We start from the raw sequence: 15,445 nt of genomic DNA on the forward strand, positions 1-15,445 counted from the left end.
CCAGTCATGAAGCCTGATGGATCCGTATGAATCTGTGGGGACTACAAATCTACCATAAACAGAGTCTCCCTACAGGACCAGTACCCGCTGCCCAGAGCGGAGGACTTATTTGCCACATTGGCTGGAGGTAAACTTTTCTCAAAACTGGACCTCACATCTGCGTATATGATGCAAGAATTGACCGAGGAATCCAAGCTACTCACCACCATCAACACACATCGAGGCCTTTTGTACAATCGATGCCCATTCGGCATCAGGTTGGCAGCTGCCATATTCCAGCGCAACATGGAGAGTCTGCTCAAGTCCATCCCGGGGACGGTTGTATTTCAAGACGACATACTTATCACGGGCAGGGACACTGACTCTCATCTCCGTAATTTGGAGGAAGTACTAAAGCGGTCGGATCGGGTAGGCATATGAGTCAAGAAATCCAAGTGCCCGAGGTTGAATTTTTGGGCAGAAGGATTGCCGCTGATGGAAACCGCCCAACAGAGTCCAAAACAGAAGCAATTCGCCTGGCACCCAGACCCCGGAATGTCTCAGAACTGCGCGCCTTTCTCGGGCTACTCAATTACTTTGGGAACTTTATGCAGAACTTAAGCACGCTGCTGGAGCCTCTCCACGTGCTACTCAGGAAGGGGTGCGATTGGTTTTTGGGGGACGCCCAGGAACGCGCCTTCAATAAGGCACGCAACCTTCTGTGTTCCAACAGTATTTTGACTTTCTTTGATCCAGGTAAAAAGCTAGTTCTCACATGCGATGCGTCAGGGTATGGGGTCGGGTGCATTTTGCAACATGTCAATAGTGCGGACAAATTACAACCCATAGCTTATGCCTCCAGGTCACTTTCGCGGGCGGAGCGCAGGTACGGAATGGTAGAGAAGGAGGCGCTCGCATGCGTGTACGGTGTCAAAAAGATGCACCAATACCTTTTCAGGGCCAAGTTCGTGTTAGAAATCGACCACAAGCCCCTCATGTCCCTCCTATCCGAGAGCAAGGCAATAAACGCCAACGCCTCGGCGCGAATTCAACGGTGGGCACTCATGTTGGTGTCCTACGACTATACCATAAGGCACAGACCAGGCACAGACAACTGTGTCAACGCGCTCAACAGGCTACCCCTGGTGACCACGGAAGCGTCTGACGAAAAGGATCGTGAGATAGTCATGGCAATCAATGCCTTTGAGTCCACAGGTTCGCCCATGACGGCTCGCCAAATCAGAGCCTGGACGGCCAGCGACCCCACATTATCCTTAGTAAAAAGATGAGTCCTAACCAGTGACTAGGCAGAGGCTTGCGATGCCTGCCCCGAGGAATTAAAAACCTTTCACAGGCGCATGCATGAGCTATCACTACAAGCAGACTGCCTGATGTGGGGCAGCCGAGTAGTCATGCCTCTGTGAGGCAGAGAGGCATTTGTCCGGGAGCTCCACCGCGAGCACCCAGGGATTGTTCTCATGAAGGCCATAGCCAGATCCCACGTCTGGTGGCCTGGTATTGACGCGGACTTGGAGCTCTGCGTCCGAAGGTGCACCATTTGTGCCCAACTCAGCAATGCCCCCAGGGAGGCTCCCCTGAGACCCTGGCCCTGGCCTACCAAACCGTGGTCGCGGGTGCACGTAGACTATGCGGGCCCATTCATGGGCAAAATGTTCCTGGTAGTTGTCGATGCATTTTCAAAGTGGATCGAATGCACCATTTTAAACTTAAGCACAACCTCCACCACTGTGGAGAGCCTCGCAACCATGTTTGCAATGCACGGAATCCCTGACATATTGGTCAGTGACAATGGTCCGTGCTTCACCAGCGCAGAATTCCAAGACTTTATAATTGACCACGGCATAAATCACGTCAAGACGGCACCGTTCAAGCTGGCCTCCAACGGCCAGGCGGAGAGAGCAGTGCAAATCATTAAACAAGGCATGCTTAAAATCCAAGGTCCCACGCTGCAGGGTCACCTGTCGCAACTGCTGCTGGCATACAGATCTCGTCCGCACTCATTGACTGGGATCCCCCCCGCGCAACTGTTGATGAAAAGGACTTTAAAAACAAGGCTCTCATTAATCCTCCCAGACATGCACGAAATCGTTGAGGCAAAGCGCCGTAAGCTGACTGAGTACCATGACAGAAATTCGAAGGGGAGATGGAATGAGATAGGGGACAAAGTGTTTGTACTAAACTATGGCAGGGGTCCCAAATGGCTTGTAGGGACAGTAACGGGCAAAGAAGGAAACAGGCTACTGGTAGTACAAATGGACAATGGCAAAACCTGCCGGAGGCATGTAGACCAAGTCAAAAGCAGATTTACCAACAACACTGCGGAACCAGAGACAGACTACAATGTGGAACTCGCACCACACCTGGTGGACAGACAGAAGGAACAACCTGAGGAAAGGGCAATCCCAACACACAGCCCAGGCGAGTCAACAACAATCACACCAATCGAAACAGATAGCCCAGGCGAGATACCAGCAACCACACCCAAAGAAAAACAGACACCAAGGCAAACAACTGAACCACAACTCAGACGCTCCACGCGAGACCGTAGACCACCTGAGAGACTGAACCTACAAAGACAATAAGATCTTGGGGGAGGGTGATGTCATGTATGTTACATTATTATATATAACTGTATTCTAACATGCTATACATGACTGTAATAAGATATGACCTGTAACCACCAGCATACCTTACCACCAGGGATGCACTTGCAAGAGACAGGTATATAAGGACAGGTCTCAGGCAAGTGCAGCATTCCAGAGCTGTGAAATAAAGGTGCATGTCCAGAGTGACCTTGACTTCACTACATGCCTCGTGTGAATCTATACTGAGGGGACAGGACTTTACATTACCCAATGCCCCCAGAACTTTAAACACCTTACCCACTGCCCCTAGAACTTTAAGCACTTTACCCAATGCCCCTAGAACTTTAAACACTTTACCCAATGCCCCTCAAACTTTAACCACCTTACCCACTGCCCCATGAACTTTAAACACCTTACCCACTGCCCCATGAACTTTAAACGCCTTACCCACAGCCCCTAGAACTTTAAACACTTTACCCAATGCCCCTAGAACTTTAAACACCTTACCCACGGCCCCTAGAACTTTAAACACTTTACCCAATGCCCCTAGAACTTTAAACACTTTACCCAATGCCACTAGAACTTTAAACACCTTACCCAATGCCCTCAGATCCCAAGATCTTGCTCCCACAAAATCAAGAGCCCAGAACTAATCTTCCTAAAACATCCATCTCCAGAGTTCCCAAATCCTGGATCCCTATGCCAGTGCTTCCTGACCTTGGGTGCCTACCTCACAATACTGCTAGACCGAGATCTCACTGACAGATGCCAGGGTCACCCCCAAAACTTTGCATTTACATCCCTATTCACCATGAGAAATGCCAATTTTGGAAAAGCGACTCTCTTTGCCTTTGCTGTTGACGTAAAGGGAATTAGGTACAAGTGCCAGCATCTGATAGAAATGTGTCTGCCATGATAGTATGATGTTCTGCTAATGCATCGGGAACTAAATGGACCCATGCAGATGAGGCCTGGGGGTTAAAATCACATGGGCCTCACACTGCAAAGGGTCTGATAGTTTCCTGTTCCCATCGAACCCCCGCTGCCCACATGACTCCCAAGGGAGTTAAAACCTGGAGTATATACAGTGATGCAGCATTACTGGTGCTACCTGTATTTCCTTCTCCAATGCATTCTGTGCTCTTGGGCTTCCAACTCCTGTTCCTCCTCTCCTTCTTCCATTGATATTGGCACTAGCTGATTCCCCTCCCATGTTGACATGGCCAAGGAAAAACAAGGATCGATTTGACCTCGATCAATAACCTGTCAGAACTCTTAATTGAAAAGTAACACGGAATAACCATGATCGGTGTAAGACTGCTGGATTTAGCGAGATCCTCCTGTCACAGTTGGGCCATGTTCCCAACACTTACAGCCAAAAGGTGATTCCCATAAGCACATCGAGTTTCCTAAGAACCTTAACCTGCTCTTGTATATGCTGTGAATGGATTAGTATGACCAGGTTTAACAGTTGACTCCTAATCACATAATATTGTTCATTGAAGATCACACTGGATGTCCACCATGCTCTCCTGTTTCTTCTGGAAGATGGAAAATATCACTTCGACAGACCAGGGCATTAAGGCTGAATCTGCTTGGCTGAGATTACTTACACTTTAAATAATTCACAGAAGCCAAATAATATAATTTTACAGTACAGGAGGAGGCTGTTCAGTCCATCATGTCTGTGCCTGCTCAGAGTCCAATCCCCTGCTTATAACCAAGATACTAAATCAGCATAATACTTAGAATCAAAGAATGGTTACAGCACAGAAGGAGGTCATTCAGCCCGTCGAGCCAGTGTCAGCTATCTGCAAGAGCACCTCAGCTCGTCCCACTCCCCTGCCCTTTGCCCGTAGTCCTACAATTTTTTTTCTTTCAGGTACTTATCCAACTCCCTTTTGAAAGCCATGATTGAGTCTGCCTCCACCATCCTTTCAGGTAATGCATTCCAGATCCTAACCACAAGCTGTGTAAAAAAGCTTTTTCTTATGTCGCCTTTGGTTCTTTTGCCAATCACCTTAAATCTGTGTCCGCCGGTTTTCAACCCTTCCGCCAATGGGAACAGTTTCTCTCTCTCTACTCTGTCCAGACGCCTCATGATTTTGAACACCTCTATCAAATCTGCTCTCAATCTCTTAATCGAATAACTAGGGCTGCAGATAGGGCTTTAACCTAAATAGAAGTGGGGAGCGAGGGTTCAGGCGAGGGGAAATTAAAAAAGTCAAAGAGAAAGGAGAAGGCAAAATTGCAGGGCAGCGATAGGGGTAATGATAACCAGAGTGTGACAGGAAAGGACAGAGCGTATAAACGTAAGAGTGCATCAGAAAGTAAAGTCAGAGCAGGGAAAAATGGTAAAAAGACAAAATTAAAAGCTCGCTATCTGAATGCATGCAGCATTCGTAACAAGATCGATGAGCTGATGGCACAAATAGAAGTAAATGGATATGATCTGATAGCCATTACAGAGACGTGGTTGCAAGGTGATCAAGGCTGGGAACTGAATATTCAAGGGTATTTGACATTTTGGAAGGATAGGGAGAAAGGAAAAGGAGGTGGCGTAGTTCTGTTAATAAAGGATGAGATCACTGCAGTAGTAAGAAATTATATTGGCTCAGAAGATCAAGATGTAGAATAAGTTTGAGTGGAGATAAAAAATAATAAGGGAAATAAGTCACAGAGGGTCCAAAGACTACTCCCACCCAACAGTAAAATCAAGACATAATGGAAGCTTGTAAGAAAGGTACTGCTATAATCATGGGTGATTTTATTCTTCATATAGATTGGACAAATCAAATTGGCAAAGGTAGCGTTGCGGATCAGTTTATAAAGTGTATTCAGGATGGTTTCTTAGAACAATACATTGTGGAACCAACCAGGGAGCAGGCTATTTTAGATCTGGTAATGTGTAATGAGATCAGATTAATTAATTATCTCATAGTAAAGGATCATCTAGGAAAGAGTGATCATAGCATGTTAGAATTTCAAATTTAGTGAGAAACTTGGGTCTCAAACTAGTGTCCTGAACTTAAATAAAGGTAATTACAAAGGTATGAAGACAGAGTTGGCTAAAGTGGACTGGGAAAATCGATTAAAGGGTAAGATGGTAGGAAAGCAGTGGCAGACATTTAAGGAGATATTTCATAACTCTCAGCAAAGATATATTCCATTGAGAAAGAAAGACTCTTAAGAGAAGAATGAACCATCTGACCATCTGTGGCTAACTAAGGAAGTTAAGGATGGTATCAAATTGAAAACAAAGGCATACAATGATGCAAGGATTAGTGGTAGGCCAGAGGATTGGGAAAGTTTTAGAAACTAGCAAAGGATGATGAAAAAAATAATCAAGAGAGAGAAAATAGATTATGAGAGTAAACTAGCAAGAAATATAAAAACAGACAGTAAGATCTTCTACAGGTATATAAAAAGGGAGAAAGTAGCTAAAGTAAATGTTGGTCCCTTAGAGGATGAGACTGGGGAATTAATAATGGAAAACAGGAAAATGGCAGAGATATTGAACAAATATTTTGTATCGATCTTCACGGTAGAAGACACTAAAAACATCCCAATAATAATAGATAATCAAGGCTATAGGGAAGGGGGCACTTAAAAAAATCACTATCACTAGAGAAAAAATACTAGGCAAACTAATGGGACTAAGGGTGGGCAGATCCCCTGGACCTGATAGCCTGTATCCTAGGGTCTTGAAAGAAGTGACTGCAGATATAGTGGGTGCATTGGTTGTAATCTACCAAAATTCCCTGGATTCTGGGGAGATCCCAGCGGATTAGAAAACCACAAATGTAACACCCCTATTCAAGAAAGGTGGGAGACAGAAAGCAGGAAACTATAGACCAGTTCGCCTAACAACTGTCATTGGGAAAATGCTGAAGTCCATTATTAAAGAAGTAGTAGCAGGACATTTAGAAAATTATAATGCAATCAAGCAGAGTCAGCATGGTTTTATGAAAGGGAAATCATGTTTGACAAATTTGCTGGAGTTTTTTGAGGTTGTAATGAGCAGGGTGGATAAAGGGGAACCAGTAGATATCATATATTTGGCTGCATAAAAGGTTACTGCACAAGATAAGAGCTCACAGGTTTAGGGCAATATATTAGCATGGATAGAGGATTGGCTAAATAACAGAAAACAGAGAGTGGGTCATTTTCAGATTGGCAAACTGTAATTAGCGGGGTGCCATAGGTATCAGTGCTGGGGCCGCAACTATTTACAATCTATATTAATGATTTGGATGAAGGGACAAAGTGTAATGTAGCCAAATGTGCTGATGTTACAAAGATAGATGGGATAGCAAGTTGTGAAGAGGACACAAAGTATCTGAAAAGGGATATAGATAGGCTAAGTGAGTGGGAAAAAATTTGGCAGATGGAATATAATGTGGGAAAATGTGCAGTTATCCACCTTGGTAGGAAGAATAAAAAAGCAAATTATTATTTAAATGGAGAGAGATTATAAAATGCTGTAGTACAGAGGGTTCTGGGGGTCCTTGTACACGAAACACAGAAAGTTAGTATGCAGGTACAGCAAGTAATTAGGAAGGCAAACGGAATGTTGGCCTTTATTGCAAGGGGGATAGAGTATAAAAGTAGGGAAGTCTTGCTACAACTGTTCAGGGCACTCTGAGACCACACCTGGAGTATTGCAAACAGTTTTGGTCTCCTTATTTAAGGAGGGATTTAAGAGGGGTTGTCTTATGAAGAAAAGTTGAGCAGGTTGGGCCAAAACTCATTGGCGTTTAGAAGAATGAGAGGTGACCTTATTGAATCATATACGATTCTGAGGGGGGAGGATGGGGTAGATGCAGAGAGGATGTTTCCCCTCGTGGGGGAATCTAGAACTAGGGGACATAGTTTCAGAATAAAGGGTTGCGCATTTAAAATAGAGATGAGGAGGAATTTCTTCTCTCAGAGGGTCGTGAATCTTTGGAATTCTTTACCCCAGAGAGCTGTTGAGACTGGGTCATTGAATAAATTTAAGGTGGAAATAGACAGATTTTTGAACAATAGTGGAGTCAAGGGTTCTGGGGAGCGGGCAGGAAAGTGGAGTTGAAGTCAAGATCAGATCAGCCATGAACTTATTGAATAGCAGAGCAGGCTCAAGAGGCCAAATGGCCTACTCTTGCTCCTATTTCTTATGTTCTTCTCTGCTCTAAGGAGAACAACCCCACAAGGTGGGGTTCGCTGAGGGCATTAAGGGGCACAGCAGAGTGACTGGGGCGGGGCAGCTCAACGTCTTGAAGCATATTAATGAACCAGTTCAGTTTTTGATGACAATCCAACAGCTTTTTTTCCCCATGATTAACAAATTTATAAATTCACATCTTGCAATGGTACCCGTACCATAACCACCGTACCACCATGACCCCCTCCCTTAAAAACAATCAAATTAGAATCAGTCTACAAGGGGTTAACATACTCTTGTTAGAATGTATTTCTTACACAGTTCTATAGCAACAGAACAAATATGATGTGATTGGGATTACGGAGACGTGGCTCCAGGATGATCAGGGCTGGGAACTCAACATCCAGGGGTATTCAACATTCAGGAAGGATAGAATAAAAGGAAAAGGAGGTGGGGTAGCATTGCTGGTTAAAGAGGAGATTAATGCAATAGTTAGGAAGGACATTAGCTTGGATGATGTGGAATCTATATGGGTAGAGCTGCAGAACACCAAAGGGCAAAAAACGTTAGTGGGAGTTGTGTACAGACCTCCAAACAGTAGTGATGTTGGGGAGGGCATCAAACAGGAAATTAGGGGTGCATGCAATAAGGGTGCAGCAGTTATAATGGGTGACTTTAATATGCACATAGATTGGGCTAACCAAACTGGAAGCAATACGGTGGAGGAGGATTTCCTGGAGTGCATAAGGGATGGTTTTCTAGACCAATATGTCGAGGAACCAACTAGGGGGGAGGCCATCTTAGACTGGGTGTTGTGTAATGAGAGAGGATTAATTAGCAATCTCGTTGTGCGAGGCCCCTTGGGGAAGAGTGACCATAATATGGTGGAATTCTGCATTAGAATGGAGAATGAAACAGTTAATTCAGAGATCATGGTCCAGAACTTAAAGAAGGGTAACTTTGAAGGTATGAGGCGTGAATTGGCTAGGATAGATTGGCGAATGATACTTAAGGGGTTGACTGTGGATGGGCAATGGCAGACATTTAGAGACCGCATGGATGAACTACAACAATTGTACATTCCTGTCTGGCGTAAAAATAAAAAAGGGAAGGTGGCTAAACCGTGGCTATCAAGGGAAATCAGGGATAGTATTAAAGCCAAGGAAGTGGCATACAAATTGGCCAGAAATAGCAGCGAACCCGGAGACTGGGAGAAATTTAGAACTCAGCAGAGGAGGACAAAGGGTTTGATTAGGGCAGGGAAAATGGAGTATGAGAAGAAGCTTGCAGGGAACATTAAGACGGATTGCAAAAGTTTCTATAGATATGTAAAGAGAACAAGGTTAGTAAAGACAAACGTAGATCCCCTGCAGTCAGAATCAGGGGAAGTCATAACGGGGAACAAAGAAATGGCGGACCAATTGAACAAGTACTTTGGTTCGGTATTCATTAAGGAGGACACTAACAACCTTCCGGATATAAAAGGGGTCAGAGAATTTAGTAAGGAGGAGGAACTGAGGGAAATCCTTATTAGTCGGGAAATTGTGTTGGGGAAATTGATGGGATTGAAGGCCGATAAATCCCCAGGGCCTGATGGACTGCATCCCAGAGTACTTAAGGAGGTGGCCTTGGAAATAGCGGATGCATTGACAGTCATTTTCCAACATTCCATTGACTCTGGATCAGTTCTTATCGAGTGTAGGGTAGCCAATGTAACCGCACTTTTTAAAAAAGGAGGGAGAGAGAAAACAGGGAATTATAGACCGGTCAGCCTGACCTCAGTAGTGGGTAAAATGATGGAATCAATTATTAAGGATGTCATAGCAGCGCATTTGGAAAGAGGTGACATGATAGGTCCAAGTCAGCATGGATTTGTGAAAGGGAAATCATGCTTGACAAATCTTCTGGAATTTTTTGAGGATGTTTCCAGTAGAGTGGACAAGGGAGAACCAGTTGATGTGGTATATTTGGACTTTCAGAAGGCTTTCGACAAGGTCCCACACAAGAGATTAATGTGCAAAGTTTAGCACATGGGATTGGGGGTAGTGTGCTGACATGGATTGAGAACTGGTTGTCAGACAGGAAGCAAAGAGTAGGAGTAAATGGGTACTTTTCAGAATGGCAGGCAGTGACTAGTGGGGTACCGCAAGGTTCTGTGCTGGGGCCCCAGCTGTTTACACTGTACATTAATGATTTAGACGAGGGGATTAAATGTAATATCTCCAAATTTGCGGATGACACTAAGTTGGGTGGCAGTGTGAGCTGCGAGGAGGATGCTATAAGGCTGCAGAGCGACTTGGATAGGTTAGTTGAGTGGGCAAATGCATGGCAGATGATGTATAATGTGGATAAATGTGAGGTTATCCACTTTGGTGGTAAAAACAGAGAGACTATTATCTGACTATTATCTGAATGGTGACAGATTAGGAAAAGGGGAGGTGCAACGAGACCTGGGTGTCATGGTACATCAGTCATTGAAGGTTGGCATGCAGGTACAGCAGGCGGTTAAGAAAGCAAATGACATGTTGGCCTTCATAGCGAGGGGATTTGAGTACAGGAGCAGGGAGGTGTTGCTACAGTTGTATAGGGCCTTGGTGAGGCCACACCTGGAGTATTGTGTACAGTTTTGGTCTCCTAACCTGAGGAAGGACATTCTTGCTATTGAGGGAGTGCAGCGAAGGTTCACCAGTCTGATTCCCGGGATGGCGGGACTGACCTATCAAGAAAGACTGGATCAACTGGGCTTGTATTCACTGGAGTTCAGAAGAATGAGAGGGGACCTCATAGAAACGTTTAAAATTCTGATGGGTTTAGACAGGTTAGATGCAGGAAGAATGTTCCCAATGTTGGGGAAGTCCAGAACCAGGGGTCAGAGTCTAAGGATAAGGGGTAAGCCATTTAGGACCGAGATGAGGAGAAACTTCTTCACCCAGAGAGTGGTGAACCTGTGGAATTCTCTACCACAGAAAGTTGTTGAGGCCAATTCACTAAATATATTCAAAAAGGAGTTAGATGTAGTCCTTACTACTAGGGGGATCAAGGGGTATGGCGAGAAAGCAGGAATGGGGTACTGAAGTTGCATGTTCAGCCATGAACTCATTGAATGGCGGTGCAGGCTAGAAGTGCCGAATAGCCTACTCCTGCACCTATTTTCTATGTTTCTATGTTTCTAACTTTTAGATGAAACATTAAGGTTTATATGAAACACTAATGTCTTGGTAGACTTTCCAGATACAATGTTATATATGGAACATGCAAAAAAATCATTCATGCCTGGTGTTCAAATCTTTTGCTAGAACTGCATCTGAGCAAGCAGAGCTGTGAGTTATGGTGTGGGATGTTTTTCAAATTACAGATTGTTCCTTAATGTAAATGAAAGTGTTGCTCACAAGAAAATGGGATCCTCTGAGACACACAGCTGGCTGAGTGCAATTTTTTATAATATATTTACCCTTACTCTCTGACATTGCGTCAAATAAAATACAGAAACCTCCCCATTTTGCTTTAGTGGACATTTCTGAGCAACTTAACCAGCAGAATCTATTCCTTTGCTAAAGTAAAGGAAATGCACTTCTGCAATCTTAATAAATGCTGTCTGATGGGATAAACTTTCCATCGTCACACATTACACACTGGCAACACTGATGGAGTTTTTTTCCTACGCTTTAGAGTATTTGGTAGACCTTATTCTCCTGAAAAAAAGTTCTGCAAAATTTGTCCCTGTCGTCCCTTTCCTCTCAAGAGAAAATCCAGTGAAAAGTCAGAAACATGCATCTGTAGCATCAGGAGCTCAAACTGGAGTCCCCAACAGGGGAAATCCACAAGGTGATGTCCGGAGCTCCCTGGGGCCATCATATTTTTGTCTTCTATTTTACGATTTCCTTATTTCTCTCTATATTTATGATTAAATAGCATGTTATTTCTTCTGTGGTGCACTAATAAAATGGATTGTCTGCAATGATGGCACTGTTTTCCTTCAGATTGTTGATACAATCGATTGGAAGTTAGGACGAGCACCCCCAGGAGAGCATGGCAATGATCCCACCTGATCTGATGTGGTTAGGAATTTAAGCCGCAATGCACAGTCTGCGCTCTCCTGGAGTATGGAAGGGGCACCAGGAGCGTGTCACCATCTGTAGCACTCCCCCACATTAAAACCACTGATCTATATTGGAGAAAGTCATTCTGGTCCATCAGCCCAGCCCCAGAGTTTGAAAACAATTCTTACATCAATATAAAACTTGAAAACTAAGTAGGAAAGGTTCACCTTTAGCATAGCAGACATCTGGCTCGTTGTGGTTGCTTCGTTCTGCCCTGGAACGATAAGCCATTCCACTTGCTTTACTGCTGCCACTTGTGGACTCTGGCGAACTGCTTTTGGTAGAGGGGAACATTTTAATAATGACAAGGATTTGAGCCAATCTTAGAACTACAAAGGAACAGGAATAGGCCATTCAGCCCCTTGAGCCTGTTTCATCATTCAATTAGAACATTGCTGATCAGTATCTTAACTCCATTTACCCACCTTGGTTCCGTAACCGTAACCCTTAATACAGATATTTATTATGACAATGAACCCTTTCCCCCCAAAACACAACGAGGCTCATATATACGATCGGCTTCCCTGGCTTCTCTCAATCACACTGCCAGGAACTAGGGAGGAAATGAGCCGATATCAACTCATCAAACAAATAGCACAAGCGCAGAGTCAGATTCTTGCTGGAAAAAAAACTAAATAAAATTTAAAATAGGTTTTCTGTTATGGCTGAAATTTGGTAAGTAGGGAGTGTTAATAAGAAGTCAGGTTTTGAGCAGAATTACATAGAAAGTACAGTACAGAAACAGGCCATGTGGCCCAACTGGTCTATGTCGGGTGTTTATGCTCCACACGAGCCTCCTTCCACCTCTCTTCATGTAACCCTATCAGCATAAACATCTGAGAAGGTCAGAGGAGGACTGGGACCTTTTGTTGACATTCATCTTATCCTGAGTTGATGCTGGTTTCCAGGTTTCCTTAGGAAGCAACTTGCTAGCACTTATAGCTAATTAAAATGGAACAGTGAGCAAAATATCCATGACTATGAAATTCAGTAATCAAATTACTGACATCTCTTATGAAGAAATGTTTATACATTTAGTATTGCTATTACATAGCTGGGAGGATTTCAACTAGTCAATCGTGAGAGGGCAAATCCTATAGTATACGAGGAGGATTTAAGGATAAGTACAATGAAGGAGCAGCCCAGATGAGATGTAAGAATAGGTGGAAAGCCCCTGAGCTTTTCTAGCTCTTTAGAATAAGCTCTTTGGCCCAAAATCTTTGGATCTCATTCTAGGAGCTCTTAGGCAATTATTATTGGGGCATTGTGGCATTTGGTTCATGTATACTGTATAGCCTTTTTCGGCTCTTCTAACTGTAGATTTTCTTAAACAAATTTCTCAATATAATAGCTATATCTTCAAAAATGCAGATTACTTTGGCATAATTGGTCATGACCATCGTCATTTTTATTCCCCCTCAGATCCAGCTTTAGGTAACCCCCCCCCCAGAGCAGTTGTTGATGTTGCAGAATAGTAATGCAGCCCTGAGCAGCTTGAACATAGGCCTCAATGTTTGGATAAAATAGTCATAATATATGCCAATTTATTAAAAGAGTCAAGATATTGTTGCAGTCTGCCTGTTCTGAGGAAGTCCCAAAGTGCTTGACAGCCAATGAATTACTTTTGAAGTGCAGTCACCGTTGTTTCGGTTCCCCGCATTACAACAGTGACTACACTTCAAAAGTACTTCCTTGGTTGTAAAGTGCTTTGGGATGTTTCAAGATGTGAACAGCACTATATAAATGCAAGTTCTTTCCTTTCAATGTGGCAGCCAAAGAACGCATAGCAAGATCCCACAAACAGCAATGAATTGAATGACCGATTAATCTGTATTTTCATGGTGCTGTTTGAGGGATAAATATTAACTAGGGCACCAGGAGAAATTCCCAGCTCTTCTTCAAAAAGTGCTGTGGAATCTTTTGTATCCATCAGTGAGAGCGGATGGGTCTTAAAGACAGCAGCTCCAACCCTGCAGCACTCCCTCAATACTGCACTGAAATGTCAGCCTGGATTATGTGCAGAAGTCCTGGAGCTCAATTTTCCCCAAAGCATTTTTTTGGCGTACTTGAAGGGTTACGCCCGATTTTTTGGGCCCAAGTATACCAAAAAAAAGGTGTTGGAAGTTTCCCTGTTGGATCCCTTCATTTTGGCGTGGCCTAACCCGAGGGGGGTGGAGCCTTGATCTGCGCCAAAAAGATCAGACTGCCATGGTAACCAGGGACACAATGTGAGCTGAGGCTGCAAAGTGAAGCATACAGCTACCTCGCAACACATTAAAAGAATTGAAAAACACATAGCACCAACTTACCTGCAACCCCGCCCGAAGGCTGTCCGGTCCGGTCGCATTCTCGGTCGCCGGTTCGGGTCTCTCTCTCTCTCTCGTGTGTGTGAACCGGGGACTGAGAATGGAACCGGACACCCTTCCTGTGTGTGTGAACCAGGGACTGAGAATGGAACCGGACAGCCTTCGGGCGGGGTTGGAGGTAAGTTGTTGCTATGTGTTTTTCAATTCTTTCAGTGTGTCTGGGCATCCACCGCTTTCCTTACCTGCGCCGATTTCCTTAACTCTAGGGAAGGGTTTTCAGAACAGGCCCCATACGCTGGCCTAATCAGAACTGGAGTAATTCTCAGCTGGCTAAACTTCCCTAAATGGACAAAAGTGGCGTAGGTGGCTGGTTACGCCCCGTTTGGCTGAAAAGAAAACTGACTTAAAAAATTTGTAACTGAGTTACGCTGGTGCATATTGATTGGGGAAACTGGGGATTTTTAAGTTAGGCCAGAAAAAGCAGCCTGCTCCAAAAAAAACGAAGCAAATACTGGGGAAAATTGAGCCCCTGAAATGGTACCTGAACCCATGAGCCTCTGACTGATAGGTGATAGGTGAGAGAGGTGATAGGCCATGGCTAATATATTTTTTTTTGGGGGGGGGTGGGTAAACAGAGTAAAATGCACTCTTAGAAGCTATCCCCTCAAATTGGTTGCAAAACACGACACTTGAATCATCTTCTGAACACAACTCAGCAGTTTCTTTTAAGGCTTGTTAGGAGCTTGATCCATCCCATGTAAATTGAATTAAGAGGATGTGGCTAACCTTTCTGACCCATTTCCACCAACTTCTGCCCTAAACCTGCCCCAAATAATCACTATATGTGGTGGTAGAAGCTGCTGGAAGATATTACTGAGAAGATACCACATTCAGGTCGCCATTCTGTGCGCTGATAGAAGGTTTGTGTTATTTTGCCTGCACATTAATCTATTTAGTATTTTGGAGAGTCAGTCAGGAATTTTACTGCTTCTTTTACTCAGCCCTGCTCAAAGTACTGTTTTGGACTGGGGACCTGGATTTGGAATCCCTCTGTTCTTTTGCAGTGAAGAGGAGGAGTGAGGACATGGAAGAGGCAAATCTGGAGTCTTCATGGAAAGCGTCTTTTCCCTACATGCTCATATCCACTAGTGAGGGTGAGAGGATATGAGCATGTAAGGCTTAGAGGGTCTTTACTTTGGCTTTTTTGATCAATAGTACCTCAAAAAGCTTTGCTTCCCACCAGAAGCTATTCTGGAAATATGTCAGCTGCTGGCTGAAGACCTGCAGCCTACTTCCACCAGGAGAATAGCA

At 44.2% G+C, this 15,445-nt stretch overlaps 1 protein-coding gene across 1 annotated transcript in view; it reads right to left on the reverse strand.

Moving 5' to 3' along the window:
• The window catches only part of LOC139263812 (cancer-associated gene 1 protein homolog), a 242,780-nt gene that overhangs the window by 69,061 nt on the left and 158,274 nt on the right, over positions 1-15,445 (reverse strand). The window contains exon 16 of the mRNA XM_070879900.1: positions 11,996-12,102. Within this exon, the coding sequence (XP_070736001.1) occupies positions 11,996-12,102 (107 nt within the window). The remainder of the gene's footprint in view (positions 1-11,995; positions 12,103-15,445) is intronic.

The sequence above is a fragment of the Pristiophorus japonicus genome, chromosome 1, assembly GCF_044704955.1.
Source record: "Pristiophorus japonicus isolate sPriJap1 chromosome 1, sPriJap1.hap1, whole genome shotgun sequence".
NCBI classification, from domain to species: domain Eukaryota; kingdom Metazoa; phylum Chordata; class Chondrichthyes; family Pristiophoridae; genus Pristiophorus; species Pristiophorus japonicus.